At 41.0% G+C, this 18769-nt stretch overlaps 1 protein-coding gene across 3 annotated transcripts in view; it reads left to right on the top strand.

The window, feature by feature from the left end:
* The window catches only part of slc6a1b (solute carrier family 6 member 1b), a 47423-nt gene that overhangs the window by 6594 nt on the left and 22060 nt on the right, over positions 1–18769 (top strand). For 2 of the 3 annotated variants that reach the window (XM_078209732.1, XM_078209735.1), the window contains exons 9-12: positions 1859–1983; positions 4866–4978; positions 7824–7955; positions 12866–12968. In XM_078209732.1, the coding sequence (XP_078065858.1) occupies positions 1859–1983; positions 4866–4978; positions 7824–7955; positions 12866–12968 (473 nt within the window). The remainder of the gene's footprint in view (positions 1–1858; positions 1984–4865; positions 4979–7823; positions 7956–12865; positions 12969–18769) is intronic. The other variant, XM_078209733.1, reaches the window with a different exon arrangement.

Raw genomic sequence — 18769 nt, 5'->3', positions numbered from 1 at the left:
CTTTAGTCTTGGTTAAGGTGCTTCAAGTGCATATCCAAGTACTTTTTAAAGGTTAGGAGGGTTTTTTGCCTCTACCACTCTTTCAGACAGAGTTCCAGATCCCCACCACCCTCTGGGTATAAATAGCCCATCAACTCCTCTCAAAAAGTTGTCCCATTTCATTACATCTAGCTGGACTCGGGGAGGTGGTGGAATAGTGGCCATGTCACTGGACTAGTAACCCAAAGACCCAGGCTAATGCTCCAGATGCCTTGGGTTCAAATCTCACCATGGCAACTGGTGGAACTTAAATTTATGAGTGGCACAGTGATTAGCATTGCTGCCTCACAGTGCCAGGGACCCGGGTTCGACTCCACCCTTGGGTGACTGTGTGGAGTTTGTGCATTGTCCCAGTGTCTGCATGGGACATGTCTCCTCCAAGTGCTCCAATTTCCTCCCACAGTCCAAAGATGTGCATATTAGGTGGATTAGCCATGAGTTACAGGGATAGGGCCGGGTGTGGACCTGGGTGGGTTGCTCTTTCAGAGAGTCGGTGCAGTCTTGATAGGCTGAATGGCCTCCTTCTGCACTGTAGTGATTCTATGGTTCGATGGAATTTGATCATACTGGCCTGATTAAAAGTTGTTGAGCATATCTTTGTTTTAAATTGAGAAAATCTGACCTTTAAAATCAATATTTAAAACACATTGATGCCTTATTCGACAATAGTGTTGTGAAAAGGGTAGCTTATTATAATTCTCACTTCAAATTTGGGTTGGTCATTTGGGCTTGGTTTTCACTCCTGTGCCACCAGTTGCCACATGTCGCTGTGCCCTCGCTTTCCCCAAGTTGTTCCATTAACTCAAATGGAGACACCGTAGAAGACAGTCAGTGTTGGTGGTTTGCAATCATGTAAAGCTATCCACCTCACAATAAGATCAAGCTAGACCATGAATGAACTGCAGCAGAGAAGGCAGAAAACTGACCTGCTTCCCCAGCCTGTGTCAATGCCTTACCAACCACATGGGCCACTTGATGTTGAGACTCATACATTCCCCCTTTGACGCACTGAGGAATTGATTTCCTCCACTCAATGCTCCTATTCCCGACTTGGTCTGTGTGGAGTTTGCACATTCTCCCCCTGTCTGCATAGGTTTCCTCCGGGTGCTCAGGTTTCCTCCCACAGTCCAAAGATGTGCGGGTTAGGTGGATTGGCCTTGCTAAATTGCCCCTTAGGGCCCGATTTTACCATTTTCATTCTAAGCGCTGAATCTGGGCAATTCAGATCCGACTTGGAAATCTGTTTTCAGGCGCCCACATACGCATGCAGCCTGAAAAAAAAGTCGCGGGTCTGAATCACGCTGTGGGCGGGGCTTATCGTGCCCGAAACGATCGGAGCTCTGAACTGCGCATGCGCAGTTCGAAAAAAAATTTGAAAAAGCACACCTGTGTCACATCGCTCGCGGACTGCAAAAAGCGGATAAAGCGGCCCGGGAGCGTTGGCCCCCACAGACATCACCTCCACCCCCACAACATAACTTTCCCCCTTATCCAGCCACCCCCCCGCTACCCAGACCGATCGCGACCCTCTGCCCCCTTCCCCCCCACCGATCACCCACAGAGTGGCAGCGGACCCCCCCTGCCACCCCCCCGTCCCCCATCCCCCCCCCACCAGAGATCCATTTGGCCTCTCCCCCACCCCCACCAGTGAGCAATTGGGCCTCCCCCCCCACCCACCAGAGATACATCTTACCCACCTCCCTCCTCCCCCCCCCCCAAACCAGAGAATGATCTGAAACATTGATGTTGCCCCCAAAATAATTCTGTAACATTATACGCACTGGAAACAAAAGCAATTTTCTTCTCTCTCTTATTTCAGGGACTCGATCATTGTCTGCTGTATAAATTCCACTACCAGTATGTTTGCTGGTTTTGTCATTTTCTCCATTGTGGGCTTCATGGCACATGTGACAAAAAGGTCGATAGCAGATGTGGCTGCTTCAGGTATGTTAAACCCAGGCTTGTGCCATTTTACACATCTCATTTTATACATCTAATGTATAGATTTACACTAACATTGACCTTATAGTAGCAGGGAATATCTTTTGCATCATTTCTGAATGATGCTAGTGAATTTTTGATGTTGTATACAAGGCGCTATTATTTTTATCAATAGCGCCTAAATCTCCCTAAAAGAGATTTTAGATGGCTTCGTATTTGAATTTCAATGAAAAAATGTTCTGCTTCTGTCTGAATTTGGAATATCTTTTGCACCTCTGTACCAAATGTGCTATCTTCTCTCCTCTTCGAAATACTCAGGGATAGCAGAAGTATTTGTTTCTGTTATCTTTTCTCAATGAGTTTCACTCCCTACAGGAACTACTCCTAAAATCTCAAATAAAAAAAGAAATGCTAGACTGGCAGCATCTGTGGAGAGAGAAACAGAGTTACTGGTCAGAGTTTTACCAGCACGTCCGCCCGAGGTTTGTACAATCCCACCTGAGGCCAACAGAGAATGCCGTTCTTCTAGCCTCGGGGGCGGGCGTGCCGGTAAAATTCCAGCCAATGTTTCAAGGCTGTATGACTCTTATTCAGAGCTAAAGAGAGGGAGAAATGTGATTACTTTTATGTTGTTCAAGAGGGACTGTTGCAGGTGGAACAAAATAGAAGGTCAGGGATAGGTGGGAGCTGTGTCAGATTGGACAATGATGCCATTGGCAGAAAACAAAAGGAGTGTTAATGGTAGTGTTAAAGTGCCGTCTCCACTACACTGGGGAGACTAAATACAGACTGGCTGACCATTTTGCGAAACACCTTCATTCAGTCCATGAGCATGACCCCCAACCCTCCCATCGCTTGCCATTTTAACTCACCACCTTGCTCCCATGCACACACGTCCGTCCTTGGCCTCCTGCAATGTTCCAGTGAAGCCCCAAGCAAACTGGAGGAACAGGCACTTTACAGCCTTTGGACTTAACATTGAGTTCAACAACTTCAGACCATGAACTTTCTCCTTTATCTTGACGCCCCCTTTTTTTTCAAAGCCAATTTTCTTGTCCCAACAATTTTCTGGACACTAGAGACCTTTTCTACAAAAAGCTAGAAATGATCTGTCTACCTGTGTCTCAGAACATATGCTCTCCAACCTCCATCACCATTGAGAATGCCACAATGAAATACTTTCTTCTCTGGGGTAGATCATTATCCCATATTGGAATAATTGAATTGGAAATTTGCAGCCACATCTAGGGGGCAAGTCTATAGAAATGGCGGACATGATATTAGATTGGAAAATGAAAATGAAAATCTATCAGACTGCCTTGTATAAAGTTGCTGCACTTGAATAGCGCAACTCTTGCATAGTTATAACTATCACAATGAACTGGGGAAGTGCCATGTGCAATATAGTCCTGCACTCTTCTTCATGCTAAATGACATGCTGAGATTCAATCCTGACATCTTCATCAGGGCAGCAACAACCAACATTGGTCACATGTTGCTCTAATCGAGATGAGATATGAAAATGCCCTATGGCAGACTTCTTAAAGTGAACTGAATACAATGAAACACTCTTTTGATGACCAAGCTAGAAGATCAAGCAAGGACAGAAGAACACAATCTGAAAATACTAATAATTATCCTGATGGAAGTACCTAAAAATCTTAGATGATAAGCTTGAAACTAATACTCTTGCAATCATCATCATCATTACAAATAGATTGCCAATATTATATGCTTACTAATTATGTCAAGATGAATGCATATTTCATGCATGTTGAGTTCAGACAGGTTTTAATGTCATGGTACATATATGAACATATGAGTTAGGAGCAGGAGTAGGCCACTCGGCCCCTCAAGCCTGCTCTGCCATTCAATAAGATCATGGCTGACCTGATTGTAACTTCAACCCTACATTCCTGCCTATCCCCTTTAACCATTCACCCCCTTGTTAATCCAGAATCTATCTAGCTCAGCCTTAAAAATATTCAAAGACTCTCCTTCCACTGACTTTTGAGGAAGAGATCCCAGAGACTCATGACCCTCTGAAACAAAAGATTTCTCCTCATCTCTGTTTTAAATGGGCGACCCCTTATTTTTAAATAGTGAGCCCTCGTTCTGGATCCAGATTCTCCAACAAGAGGAAACCTCCTCTCCATATCCACCCTGTCAATGCTCCTCAGGATCAAGTTGCCCCTTACTCTTCTAAACTCAACTGGATACAAAACTAACCTCTCCAAACTTTCTTTGTAAGACAACCCACCCGTTCCTGGTATTAGTCTGCTAAACCTTCTCTGAACATATTTACATCTTTCCTTAAATCAGGAGACCACGACTGTACACAATACTCCAGATATGGTCTCACCAATGCCCTGTAAGACTGAAACATAACCTCCTTACATTTGTAATCAATTCCCCTCACAATAAATGATAACATTCTTTCAGCTTTCCTAATTACTTGCTGAACCTGAATACTAGCCTTTTGTGATTCATGCACTAGGACACGCAGATCCTTCTTTCCTTAAATAAGGAGACCACGACTGTACACAATACTCCAGACGTGGTTTCACCAATCTGATCCTTCTCTGTTTCATGTGCCCAGAAGATAATCAAAAGCCAAGGAAGAGTAATATGGGATGTAACATTTGATAGCTTTTCAGGTTGTCCAACACTACTTTCCTGGACATGAACATTGCAACACTTTAACCATGATCTGTGAATGGATCATCTTCTCTCAATCAATGCTTTATAATGCTTTAGTTCATTTTAATAATGCATTTCCTCAGTGAAAATTAGCTTAGCTAAATTACATTACAACATATTTTATATTTTTCATGTTTTCTCTTGAAAATAGAACAGGTAATGTTTGATGTTTTTTGTTTCTCAAGGTCCTGGTCTGGCATTTTTGGCATACCCTGAGGCAGTGACACAGTTGCCAATATCTCCGTTATGGTCCATTCTTTTCTTTTCAATGTTACTCATGCTTGGGATTGACAGCCAGGTAAGCTCCATCTTTAGCCCTTTATGTTTTATTTTATCTGATGCGTCAGTAATAAACGTTGCCATGTGCGAATCGAGTTCATTTTCAGGTGGTTCTGGGAGGGTTTTTTTCTGATTAATCGCAGTCCATTAAAATTTTAAAAGGAAAAATAGTGCAGCAAGAAAATCTGCACCTATTTGAATGAAATTCTCAACAGTTGTTACTAATAACAATTAAAATGTGTTCAATGTGTTAAACGTTTAAACACTGTGCTATTTGAACAAAATTGAATTGTTAGATTTACAGTGTAAGAAGCATCTCACATTACAATTAAGCAAAAACAAGTTGGTTATAGTTTTTACCACGCTAAAGAATTATAACTCTACATTTATCGAGCTGGTAGGTTTAGCCAGAGATGATTCGTGCCATTTTCTTGAAATATTCTATGTGAATCGAATTATATAGGGGGATAAACACCACGAATGCCTTTACTGATTGTGTCTGACAGGTGCAGGCATATCCAAGCCTTGCTTCAGCCAAACATCAGCACTGAACAGCCTCCTGTTGCTATGGGTAACACTGCTGATTAGCCCCTGGCTGTGTTCTTGCTGCAATCTCCGGGATGAAGTGCTGTAATAGAAATCACATTTCTCAGTAAAATCAATGTTTTGTGTGTCAACGGTAGTCCAAGTTAGGCTGTCTAAATATGCCAGTGTGAAGAATTGTTCTCTTCACAATGTAAGCTTCCAATGAAAAAAAAATGCTGTATAGCAGTCTAAATGAATTCATGTCCAGTGCACAGGCTGAGACGGTTCCATGCCAGATAAGAAAAGATCGGTTTGCCAGATGGCAAATGCAGCAGTGTGGTCAACACTTAATAGCGAGTGTGACGGAAGCAGGCAATTACCTTTTTTAACATTTGCCAATATTCACATTGGAAAGTGAAAGATGCGTTGGACACACTGCCTTGGATGATTTGGCACAAAATAGATTACAAAATTTGATTTGATTTATTATTGTCATGTGTATTGGAATACAGTGAAAAGTATTATTTCTTGTGCGCTATACAGAAAAAGAATACCGTTCATAGAGAAGGAAAGGAGAGGGGCAGGATGTAATGTTACATTCATAGCTAGGGTTTAGAGAAAGATCAACTTAATATGAGGGAGGTCCATTCAAAAAATTAATTTGTCCCTAGATTTTTGGGTAAATATATTCTATTAAAATTAACTCGTACATTTAAAAGATAGAACTTAAGGAAGAACATATGCTTTTTTCAATATTGTAAGACAGTTCGATGTTGGTCCTGTTGAACCTTGTACTTTGTTTCTTCAGCTATCGGTTCATATACCAACATTCTCAGTGTGTAAAAGAGTAGTAAGGTGCAAATGACCACTTTGCACAGAGTGAGTTCCCAGACTCAGGCATGCGAGCTGGAGAAGTTAAGTGAAGGTTAGGTACTTTACCACTAGACTGAAGAGCAAATCACCTTGAGTTGCTGCCATTCACTTCTCAGCATCCAGTCACAGAGTGGAATCTCCAGAAACCCTGGAGCCCAACGTACAAAATTTAAAGAACGGCAGTCAAACGATGGCTGGGAGTTGACTTACATGTGCAGATATAAGCATCAGCATTAACATGAAAAAAAGTCATTCAGAATTTTTCAATGAACCCCTACAATGCAGAAAAGACCATTTGGCCAATCGATTCTGCACGGACTCTGACAGAGTAGCTTATCCAGGCCCTCCATCCCTGTAAACCCACACATTTCTCATAGCTATGGGCAGCACAGTGGTTAGCACTGCTGGCTCACAGCACCAGGGACCCGGGTTCGATTCCAGCCTTGAGTGACTGTCTGTGTGGAGTTTGCACGTTCTCCTCATGTCTGCGTGGGTTTCCTCTGGGTACTCCAGTTTCCTCCCACAGTCCAAAGATGTGTGGGTTAAGTGGATTGGCCATGCTAAACAGCCCCATAGTGTCAGGGGAAATAGCAGGGTAAATACGTGGGGTTAAGGGGATAGGGCCCAGGTGGGATTGTGGTCAGTGCAGACTTGATAGGCCAAATGACCTCCTTCTGTACTGTAGGGATTCTATAATTCTATGAACCTACACACCTATGGACACCAAGGGACAATTAGCATGGCAAATCCGCCTAACCTGCACATTTTTGGACTGTGGAAGGAAACCAGAGCACCCAGAGGAAACCCATGCAGACACGGGGAGAATGTGCAAATTCCACACAGCCACCCAAGGCCGAATTGAACCCGGTTCCCTGAAGCTGTGAAGCAGCAGTGCTGACCACTGTGCCACCATACCGCCCCACACTTACAGTACAAATGCTAGTACACCAATTTGCAGCCTTGCACAGCTTCTTTTGGAGATTGTTTCGCGGGGTTATCATGAAGATATGTGTGGGAGAGAGGAAAATATAAAAGGAGAGAAAAAATATTTTAGAGATTGAGTAACGTTAAAGATCACAAAGTTATTCAGAGGTCAGACTGGCAGTCAAAGGCAAGAAAAGGACAAAACAAATTTTAAATCTAAGGGTGGTTGAATACATGAAGAAACCAAAAGGCACCCATTGGGAAGGGACTGAGGCCAGTGCCTCCTCAAGAACATTTTGTTTCTATCTTCGATTCAGAGCCGTGCTATTTGTAAAACGCATCGTCTTCAGATTTTGACTAATTGCCAAACACAGTGCTGTCAAGAAGTTATAATGATTACTGATTTGATAACAGGGAATGCCCAAGTTTGTACACTAGCTTTGTAAATAAGCTTTTGCATTTATAATTGAATTGTTCTGTTTCCAAACAAAAGCTTACATAATCTTTACACAAAAATGAACTGAATACTTCTTAATTTTCAGTTTTGCACAGTAGAAGGCTTTATAACTGCTTTGGTGGATGAGTTTCCCAAGTTGCTACGAGGAAGAAGAGAAATTTTCATTGCCGTGGTCTGTGTTATTTCATATTTGATAGGACTCTCGAACATTACCCAGGTAAATTACAATAAATTGCCATGAAACCGTATTAAAGATGAAATTTCTATTTTTAAGCTGACTCCCATCTGAAAAAGTGACAGATACAGTGTAATATTTTGCTGCTGTGGTTATTCAACTACGAGTTTGGCTCAGCTGAAATTGAAACAATGCCTCTCTTTACAAAAATCGTATTTTTATGCACACCTATGACATTTGGATGTCACAGAGCTAGGTTTAATTGCAACAGCTTTGTGTAAATGGGACAGTAGCGGGTCAGAAATGTAATCAGGTCACTTATTGCTCTGTTTATGCTACACTCCAGCCATCACCATCTTAGTGAGAGCCTTTGGCTTGCCGACCTCTTTTGTTTTTACTACAATTGTTGGCATCCTATGAAATGTGTGTTTTCAGCTCACAATCTGATGGACAAATAGAGTGTGCGCCATGCGGTTTGACCCTTTGTGTTGGCATTGAGCAACCTAATCAGCCGAGTTTAAAGGCCCCACTAAAACACTCCACTTTGTTACCAGTCCATGCATATCATTCCCTACATCCCCGACCAACTGGTGCTATATTGGAATCTACCAATTTAATGTACTTCCCATCCAGTGAGTTGCACTGGAGTGCTTTTAATGTGTACAGCCTACTGGATTGATGCAAAAGAAAGCCACAGAATATCTTTGACTTTTTGCTTGGGACAAAGGCCACTGTCCCATTAACTACCTATTTTACACCAAAAGTTAAAAATCGACACCTACATTTGGAAGCAAAAGATATATGTGTCGACAGAAGTGTTGTTATTTCAGATAGTTTCTCCTGATTAGGAGATGGAAATTTACAAATAAATCTTCAACCTTCTCTTGCAAACAATAGTTAATCTCAAACTGATTTAGGATCTTTTATTCACAGTGGTTGGATTTCCTGATTTTAAAGGGGAGGGTCTGATTAATTCCATAATCGTATTTTATCTGGTATCATTATAAAACGGCAGTGCATCATTCAATTTCCCATAATGTGGAGATGCTGGCGTTGGATTGGGGTGGGCACTGTAAGAAATCTCACAACACCAGATTAAAGTCCATAAGGGTTTATTTGAAATCACGAGCTTTCAGAGCGCTGCTCCTTCATCAGGTGATGAAGGAGCAGTGCTCCGAAAGCTCGTGATTCCAAATAAACCTGCTGGACTTTACCTGGTGTTGTGAGACTTCTTACAATTTCCCATAAGAAGCACTATGGTAATCCTGTCACAAACAATTTCAAATTTAAACAATATGTAACAATAACAGAACGTGAATCCTGCCAAAACATTTTTAAAAGTAACAGATTCACTGGATGATCTGACTAAATAATAGGCAGAATTTTCTGAGCACTCTGTTGCACTGGCCTGCGAAACTGCAGGATGCCTTGCTAAGATTCTTTTGTGCATTAATATACAAGACAAGGGGTCTCGGAAAATTCTGTCCACCATGAGATGAATGGTTGAAATGCAACCGCCATGAGATTAACCTGGGAAGACTCCAATAATTACATAAATTGAAAACACAATAGAGAGTGACTGTCATTATTTTGATTATTGTAATTTTAACAAAAGATCAACTAATTGTCAAAGTTAATAAAGTTTACTGTTCCTAATTTAGATTGAGGTTAGCGTCAAATGTGCAGTTGGATGGTAAAGAGGATTATTAAACTGCTCTTTAATTGGTTAGAATGAGCATCGAAAGTTTTGTTCCTGTGAGGATTCCAAAGAAAACGTGCTTGCATTTTGTAAATCCGGTTCTTAATGAGTCCACGGCAGATAAATTGCCTGTGCTGATGCAGTGATTGACAATGCCACTTAGACTGACATGGCAATAGCCACATTGCACTAGTGGAACATTACATTTTCTGCTGAGGCTGGGGTAAGGGCAGTTTAAAGACATTTTTCCCTTACATCATATATATTTTAAATATGTGAGAATTTGATATGGAGTCCAAAGAAATTGCCAGATTTCAGAACTATCAAAAAAAAACGATGCAGTAAAATGCTTTAAGCAACTTTTCACACTTCCAAACTCTGTACACAAAACATTAAAATGTATCTGTCACATTTTCAAACCAAATGCACCAGGTTTTTAGAATCTAAAATTTTACAGCACAGAAATAGTCAACTCGATCCAAAATGTTTTCCCTGATGTTTCTTCCCAGCATGAGCTATATCTATTTTAATACTACTCTCTTCCCATACCATTTCTCCATATCTTGCGATTGTCAATTCCCTTTTTAAATCATTTAGTGACTTTATTTTAACAATTTATTGTGGCAATGTTTTTGACATTCAAATTATTCTCTTTATAAAGTTTGTTTTCATAGAATGAATCTTAGAATCATAGAATCCCTACATTGCAGAAGCAGGCCATTCGGCCCATCGAGTCTGCACCGACAACAATCCCACCCTGGCCCTAGCCCCGCAACCCCACATATCTACCCTGCTGGTCCCCCTGACACGAAGGGACAATCTAGCATGGCCAATCAACCTGACCAACATATCTTTGGAGTGTGGGAGGAAACCAGAGCACCCGGAGGAAACCCACGCAGACGTGGGGAGAATGTGCAGACTCCACACAGATATTGACCCGAGGCCAGAATTGAACCTGCTGTGAGGCAGCAGTGCTAACCACTGTGCTACCGTGCCACCCATGTTTTCTCCCCAGCTTTCAATTATTTTCTGATTAGTTAAATTTGTTCCATGCTGTTCCCACACACTGATCAAAAGAAACAATTGTTACGGTTTACCCAATCATTGCCCTTCATAATCTTGAAGATCTTGTTCAGGTCACTCCTCAACTTTCTAATTTTGAGTTAAAAAGCCCTAACTTCTTAAGTTTCTCTTCATAACTGTAACAGCTCACCTCTGGTGAAAGTATTTTGTGAACTGTTTTTAATTCCTTCCTACAATGGGTGACTAGAATCCTACTCAATACTCCAGCAAGTCCTAACCACAAAGGACTACCTTAACGTGTAATCCTGTGCCTCTGGATATAAAATCAAATATTCTGTCTGACTTTACTAGGCCTTATCCACTTGTGCCATATTGGTAATGAGCTGTGCTTCTGCACACCTCGGTATCTCTGATCTTCAAGTATTTTTGAAATCTTACCAATCAAGTTGTTCTTATTAAGCAATCCTCATATCTGCTCCTTCAGTTTCAAATTTAAGCTAATCTCTCTATTTACCCATGGAACACACTTGTTTTTGATATACCTTACATCTGAATCTGAACTAGCCACAGAACAATCTTTTCCCCAGTTTTTCCTTAATACAATGTGCCCAGTTTGCTCCCTTTCCATCTCCTGCTTGAATGTTTCCTATTGCTGGTTTCTGATACTATTTGTAGCATAAATACGTTTAAAAAGGTATTCTTGAATGCCCAAGCTAGATTTCACCATTATGTTTGATTTGTTATACTAAGGGAAAACACGTCCGCACTTGAAATTAAGATTAATGGTTAATTGATTTCAGTAGAATACATATTTGGGACAAAACGTGGAGTATAATTATACACTGCAATGAAGTTACAGTGAAATTCCCCTAGTCGCCCCACTCCGACGCCTGTTCAGGTCAATGCACCTAACCAGCAGGCCTTTCAGACTGTGGGAGGAAACTGGAGCACCCGGAGGAAGCCCATGCAGACACGGAGAGAGCGTGCAAACTCCACATGGACAGTGACCCAAGTTGGGAATCGAACCCGGGTCCCAGTCAGGGTGGAAGTACACAGAAGTACACAGGGGCAGCACGGTAGCACAGTGGTTAGCACTGCTGCTTCACAGCTCCAGAGACCTGGGTTCGATTCCCGACTTGGGTCACTGTCTGTGTGGAGTTTGCACATTCTCCTCGTGTCTGCATGGGTTTCCTCCGGGTGCTCCCACAGTCCAAAGATGTGCGGGTTAGGTTGATTGGCCATGCTAAAATTGCCCTTAGTGTCCTGAGATGCATAGGTTAGAGGGATTAGTGGGTAAAATATGTAGGGGTATGGGAATAGGCCTGGGTGGGATTGTGGTTGGTGCAGACTCGATGGGCCGAATGGCCTCTTTCTGTGCTGTAGGGTTTCTATGATTTCTATGAATTGGTCATTATTATACCAATATTTATTTGTATTATTTATTTATTATACAGGATTTTCAAGGAATAACTTAAGTTTATTAATTTATTAGTCACAAGTAAGGCTTACACTGCAATGAAGTTACTGTAAAATTCCCCTAGTCGCCACACCCCGGCGCCTGTTCAGGTCAATGCACCTAACCAGCATGTCTTTCAGACTGTGGGAGGAAACCCACGCAGACATGGGGAGAACATGCAAACTCCACACAGTGACCCAAGCTGGGAATCGAACCCGGGTCCCTGGTGCTGTGAGGCAGCAGTGCTAACCACTGTGCCACCATGCCACCCCAACTTAAATGTAACTTGCTACAAACATTACATGTAACTGATTAATTTAGAACTTGAAACGTTTGAAAAACCATACTTAGCAGATGTATTATTCTTCTAAGCTCTTCCCTTGGAAGTGCGATAGAGAAAAATGATAATTATTCAATGTTGTTAGTTACTATGCAAGAGCATATGGGGTTAATAACGCTTCTGTGCTTATGCATATAGGCACCTGAAGCATGTTTAAAATTTATCAACGGGATTGTACAAAATACATTAATGGTAATTTTATTTTTGTGATGTGAAGCTGTGCACGTATTTTATTTTAATCTTATTTTAATCAGAATTATCTACAGAACAGCTATTATCAGGTTAGTTAATTTGCCAATTATATTTAGGGTAGGTAAAGAAATGCGATTAGGGTGTCAGTTATAATCCACAACTGGTGCACAACTAGGAGATGCTGATGAATGATGAAGATTGAAAAGCTATCTAAGCAATGTATTATCATTTTTTTCCCCTAGGGTGGTCTGTATGTCTTTAAACTTTTTGACTACTACTCTGCTAGTGGAATGTCTTTGCTCTTTCTTGTTTTCTTTGAGACCGTCTCAATATCTTGGTGCTATGGTAAGAATTATAAACACTGATTTACTTTTATATCATAGAGCTTCTCTGTTAAAAGTATCTGAGCCTAAGTAAAAGACACCAACATTTTTCCCTTCAGTCGTCAGGAGGTTACAGTCATTCTTTGCAACAAACGCTCAACCCCACGGCCCAACTCAGGGAGACAAACGCATTCAGTACCAAATAGCTTGATATCATATCACTTCACTGCAGATCTAGCTCACACAGATTCTGCAAAAGGTTATTAAAACAATTTGGAAACCAAAGTTCAGCCATGTAATTGGGTTTGTTTCAGTGCACAATCAGAAATACATGCAAAAGTGTGAACTAGGAGCAAAAATAGGCCATTCGACCCATTGAGCCTGCTTTCTCATACAATAAGATCGTGGTTGACGTGTTTGTGTTTCGATTTCCACATTTCTGTCTACTCTCTCTGACCTTTGATTCCCTTGCCTATCATGAATCTATCCACCTCCCCCTTAAAAATATTCAATAATCCTGCATCCACTGCTTTCTGTGGCAGAGTTCCAAAGTCGCACAAGCCTCTAAGAGAAAAAAAATCTCCTCATGTCTGCCCTACACAAGGGCGACTCCTAATTTCAAAATGGTGCCCCCTAGTGCTGGACTCATCCACAGGAGGAAACATCCTTTCCACGTCCACCTTGTCAAGACCGTTCAGGATCTTATATACTTCAATCAAGTCACTCCTCACTTTTCGAAATGCCAATGGAAACATTCCCAGCTTGACCAACCTTTCCTCATCCAACATCTAACTACATACCAAATATTTCATGTGGCTAAGCCCCGCTTCCTCATACAACATATTAATAAATACACTTTCACTACATTTAACCAGAAAAAGCCTAGCTTCTAATTTCCAAAATATGCTTCTTTTGTATAATTTTGCAACAGTTCTGCCACTTTTGTGAGACCGCATCAAATTTGTGTTCTAAAGAAATGAATTGTTTGAATAGTTACAAGATTCATTAGATTACAGTAAATTCAAACCTTTAGCAGATGATCACAATTCAATCCGTTTTCTGAAATATTCTTTACGCTGTCTTTAAGACAAATGTATGCATATTTTTATACATGTGCGGAATAAATGAAAGTATTATTAGACATTCATAAGCAGGTAGCAGATAGCATCGACACTATACTAGTCATCTGATACAAAGATTGTTCTTTATATGCATAGAAGAAAATGGTGGGTAATGTTAAACAATTGCGTTGGAACCATATTACTGTTGTGCATTCTCTTTGCAACCCTTCTCATCTGCCTGTTGTCTCATGAAGTTGGTCCAATCAGCAGCTAAGAGTAGATCACATGCCATTGTCAAAGCAGGCAGCTGAGTTGGCGCTCTCCACCACAAACAGTTGGATCAGTATACCACCATATATCAGATTAAGGCTGTACACACAATTATTTCTAACTGTAGTGGCAGCTGATTAACACTACAAAGGAGGAAATGTTCATATGCTCAGCATGGGAGACAATCTACTCTACATGAGAAACACAAATACTTGATCATTAATTTGACATCCAACATAGTCATCATCAATCCTCTTGGAATAGTATTCAAAGATAGGAGAAGATGCTACGGTTTTGCATGTCCCTGATCTAACCAATGGTCAACAGTTGGTCTTGACGTTTAGTTAGTATTAGCCATCTCTCAACTAATTCAGAAGATTGTAATTATGAAGGCCAAAGATATTTCACTCTTTTTTCACAAGAGGATTTATTAAAGGCTATAACATGCAAAAATCTCAGTCTGAGGATTTGGAATGAAATAGAATTTCTGAATATAATTGTAATAAGAAGACTCTTGGGGAACTTGGCATGGATGCTTTTTAGGTTGGATCGAAAATCAAAAAGATTGGTGTCTGACAGCAATTTATTTTTTTAAAAAGACAACTCAATAAATTGCTATTGATGCCATAAGTAACCCCTATGAACTTGATGCCATTACAGACTATCAATATCAGGCAACCAGAAAAATGGCATCAATGTGTCGGACCATTTTTCGAGTTTATAAAACAAAAGACCTATTATTGACAGACCAACTGCAATCTGGATTTGCATTGAACTCTATGACGCTACATCCTTATTTTGGCCACAAGACCATTTCCAACATTTTCCCAGTTTAAGAATATAATTGTTTACATTTGCTGACATCCTCTCAACCCATGTCAAATCTGGCGGCATAAAAATGAACGATCAAGAAAGAGGGTTCTGTGACCAACCCAAGGAACTCAGGAGCTGAAACCATCGGATTTAATTTTGCTTGAATGCAGTGGACTTCACTTGGCCTGGCACATTAACTTTTTTAATCTTGTGCTTTTTATCCGGTATCCTGCTACCTTTGTAAACGATAACCCTAAGTCAATCAACATTACACACTTTGTTCAAGCGATGATGTAGTATTTTTCCGCATGTTAGCTCATCTTGAAGGTGGTAATATTGATGCAACCTTTAGTTCATGTATACTATACTCATTTCCTCGTGACCACCATATTTTTGATTCCAACTGTGTTTCTGGGATGGGCTGTATATCCAGTGTAGAAGGAGGTGGTCACTTCAGATGGCAAGAACATCCTGTCCATGATTCAACTGGATATCAAAGTTGCTTCAACCTTCAACGTCGCAAGAGCAAAGCAACATTTACGTGCTTAATTCACAAACAAATTAGTTTGTGACATACAACGTGACAATAAATAACAGTTGCTGAGGGTTAAATTGTTATTTCCGACTGTTGGAATATATCTGACAAGCAACATGAATGGCATTCGATAAAGATTCTTGCCAAACTGCTGACTTTTGTTCCTAGTATCAAAGCCATTATTCTTTAAACCAAAGGAAAACTTGCCTTGATGTTGAATTCCCTGAAGAGTTTGAATTGATCAAACATTTCTTTTTCCCCACAAGCTGCCAACAGGCAGCAGAGAATGCTTTGGAAATTGCTCAGATACACAAGTTACAGTACAAGGATTACAGAAATGAAAGGAAATATTTATTGAATATTCTTTTCCTGGACAATCTATCTATAGACCTCAGCATTTTAAATCTAGTGAAGTGTCCAGCAAGGACACAAGCATGTTTTACTGAGAAAAACACTCGAACATTTGCATCAGGATCTCACCACAATTTTCCATGCATAAAATCATGGGCTTACTTTTTTCCGCAAGTACTTTTAAGCATCCATGTGGATTGCCCACCCACCCATGGTGATATGCCCTCAGACTGATAGTAAATGATCGATTCATTAATTGTGACAAACATTTCCCAAGGTTCACCTTTGCCAAACTTCAATGCCTTAACCAACTTTTACTTACCCCGCAAAGCCTTGGCTATTTCTGTGAATTACATTTTTGGAGCCAACATCCTTCACTTGTCTTTGGAACTCCAGAGCAAATGCTACCTCAGTGCCTCAAGGATGCTTAAGGCTCTGGTAATTCAAAATAAAGATCACCAGGGTTTTGCGGGGAGAAAAATAATTAACCCTCCATTTCCAAAAATAAAGAAAGAGAATTTGACTACGAAAACTCCAAATTAAAGACATAAAGTGAAGGCCATAGGAACCCCCAATATTATTTTGCAACTCTAATTGGCTGACTTCATTTATTTCAACAGTCCAGCTCAGCCTACAACATCAATGGGGTGGCACAGTGGCTCAATTGTTAACACTGCTACCTCACAGCATCAGGGACCTGGGTTCAATTCCAGGATTGGATCACTGTCTGTGCGGAGTTTGCACGTTCTCCCCGTGTCTGCGTGAGTTTCCTCCGGATGCTCTGGTTTCTTCCCACAGTCTGAAAGACATGCTGATTAGGTGCATCGACCATGACAAATTCCCCCTCGGTTTAACCTAACAGGCGCCGGAGTGTGGCGACTAGGGGATTTTCACAGTAACTTCATGGCAGTGTTAATGTAAGCCTACTTGTGACACTAATAAATAAAAAAGTGGCCACTAGAGATTCAGGGGGAAAGAAAGGGAGGTACCCCAAAACTGCACTGATCAGAGGGAAAGGAGAAGTGGAAATAAGCTATCTTGAGGTTGAGGAAAGAACAAACACATAGACCCTCTAAAGATAAAAAATGGGAGAAGAGGGGCAAGATGTTACACATTGAGAGAGTGTAAATACCTGAGGCATGGCTGCTGCTGGATGCACATTATAATCATGATGTGGAGATGCCGGCGTTGGACTGGGGTAAACACAGTAAGAAGTTTAACAACACCAGGTTAAAGTCCAACAGGTTTATTTGGTAGCAAAAGCCACACAAACTTTCAGAGCTCCAAGCCCCTTCTTCAGGTGAAGAAGGGGCTTGGAGCTCCGAAAGCTTGTGTGGCTTTTGCTACCAAATAAACCTGTTGGGCTTTAACCTGGTGTTGTTAAACTTCTTACTGCACGTTATAATACAGCCTAACCTCCAATTAGCCATGCGCAATACCATGGGATAACCACCAATACTTATACAAATGCAAATGTGAGGAGGTGAAAGATTAGAACACACTTCTAGTGAATTAAATTTCACAATAATAGCAGTTTTCAAAATAAAAATGATATTTAATCACTCCAACCTGGCTCTAAAAATCTAGTCCATCATTATATCCGCCTGTCTTGGCAACAGTGTATTCATTAGATAGTCAAATAAATGAGTTCAGCGAATTTCCTCTGGCATTTATGAAGTAATTTGGGAAAGGGGGTCAATTCTCCACAGAAGAAAAGTAAGGAACATGGCAGATGATCAAAATACCTTGCAGTTTCTTCAACTCAGTGTTGATACCAGTAACATTTAGTCCACCTTTTTATTAGAGCAGTTTTTAAAAAAACTTGGTATTTCAAATCTTTGGGGAAGCATTGTTCCGGTCTCCACCTGTAGTGATATTATTAATACATTTAAAAAGTATGCAGTGATGAGAACAATCTGTTCTCCTTTCGTGTAAATATGTAAGTTCCATTTATGCAATAGCTCAGGTAACTGAATGGCAATGTACAACAAATTTTCCAATCAGAATGAAGGCTTGAATGGGAAGAATTCCTTCTGCTGGATAATTCTTCGCTACCACAGTGGCAGCCAATGCAAGCCTAACAATGAGCCTTTATGCAAATTGCCAAGTTTCTATCAGCTGCAGGCAGCACTGAAGATTTGTCCAGAAATGACATAGAGCAGAAAGTAGCCTTTTTTCTGTTAGATTTTCGGTAAGCTGACAACTTAAAGGGAAAAAAAAACTGAATAAGGTCTGAACTCAAACAAGCAGTGGAATTTGCAACAAAGAGAAAATATTGGAACAGAAATTATTAATTGGTTGCAGTAAAATTGACAGATCATAGCGGGCCGGAGGGATAAAGACAGGCAGGATTAAGTGTGCACATGGGCCCAAGACAGCTGATATCCTAAATTCAGCAATAGTGTGTGGGTAGCATGGTGACACAGTGGTTAGCACTGCTGCCTCACAGCACCCGGGTTCAATTCCAACCTAGGGTGGCTGTCTGTGTGGAGTTTGCATGTTTTCCCCATGTCTGCGTGGGTTTCCTCCGGGTGCTCCGGTTTCCTCCCACAGTCCAAAGATGTGCAGCTGAGGTGGATTGGCCGTGCTATATTGCCACTTAGTGTTAGCGAGATTAAGAAAGTAAATGCGTGGGGTTATGGGGATAGGACTTGGGTGGGGTGGTTGTCGGCTCAGTGGGCTGAATGGCCTCCTTCTGTACTGTAGGGATTCTATGTGAAGATTCCATTAAGGAGATTGACCAAATCAAAGTTGGCCCTGAGGCTTTTGGTCTTGCATAGAACTGTATTATTG

The sequence above is a fragment of the Mustelus asterias genome, chromosome 3, assembly GCF_964213995.1.
Source record: "Mustelus asterias chromosome 3, sMusAst1.hap1.1, whole genome shotgun sequence".
NCBI lineage: Eukaryota > Metazoa > Chordata > Chondrichthyes > Carcharhiniformes > Triakidae > Mustelus > Mustelus asterias.
Note: the sequence above shows the minus strand (reverse complement) of the source record. Positions and strands in the feature narration are given on the sequence as shown.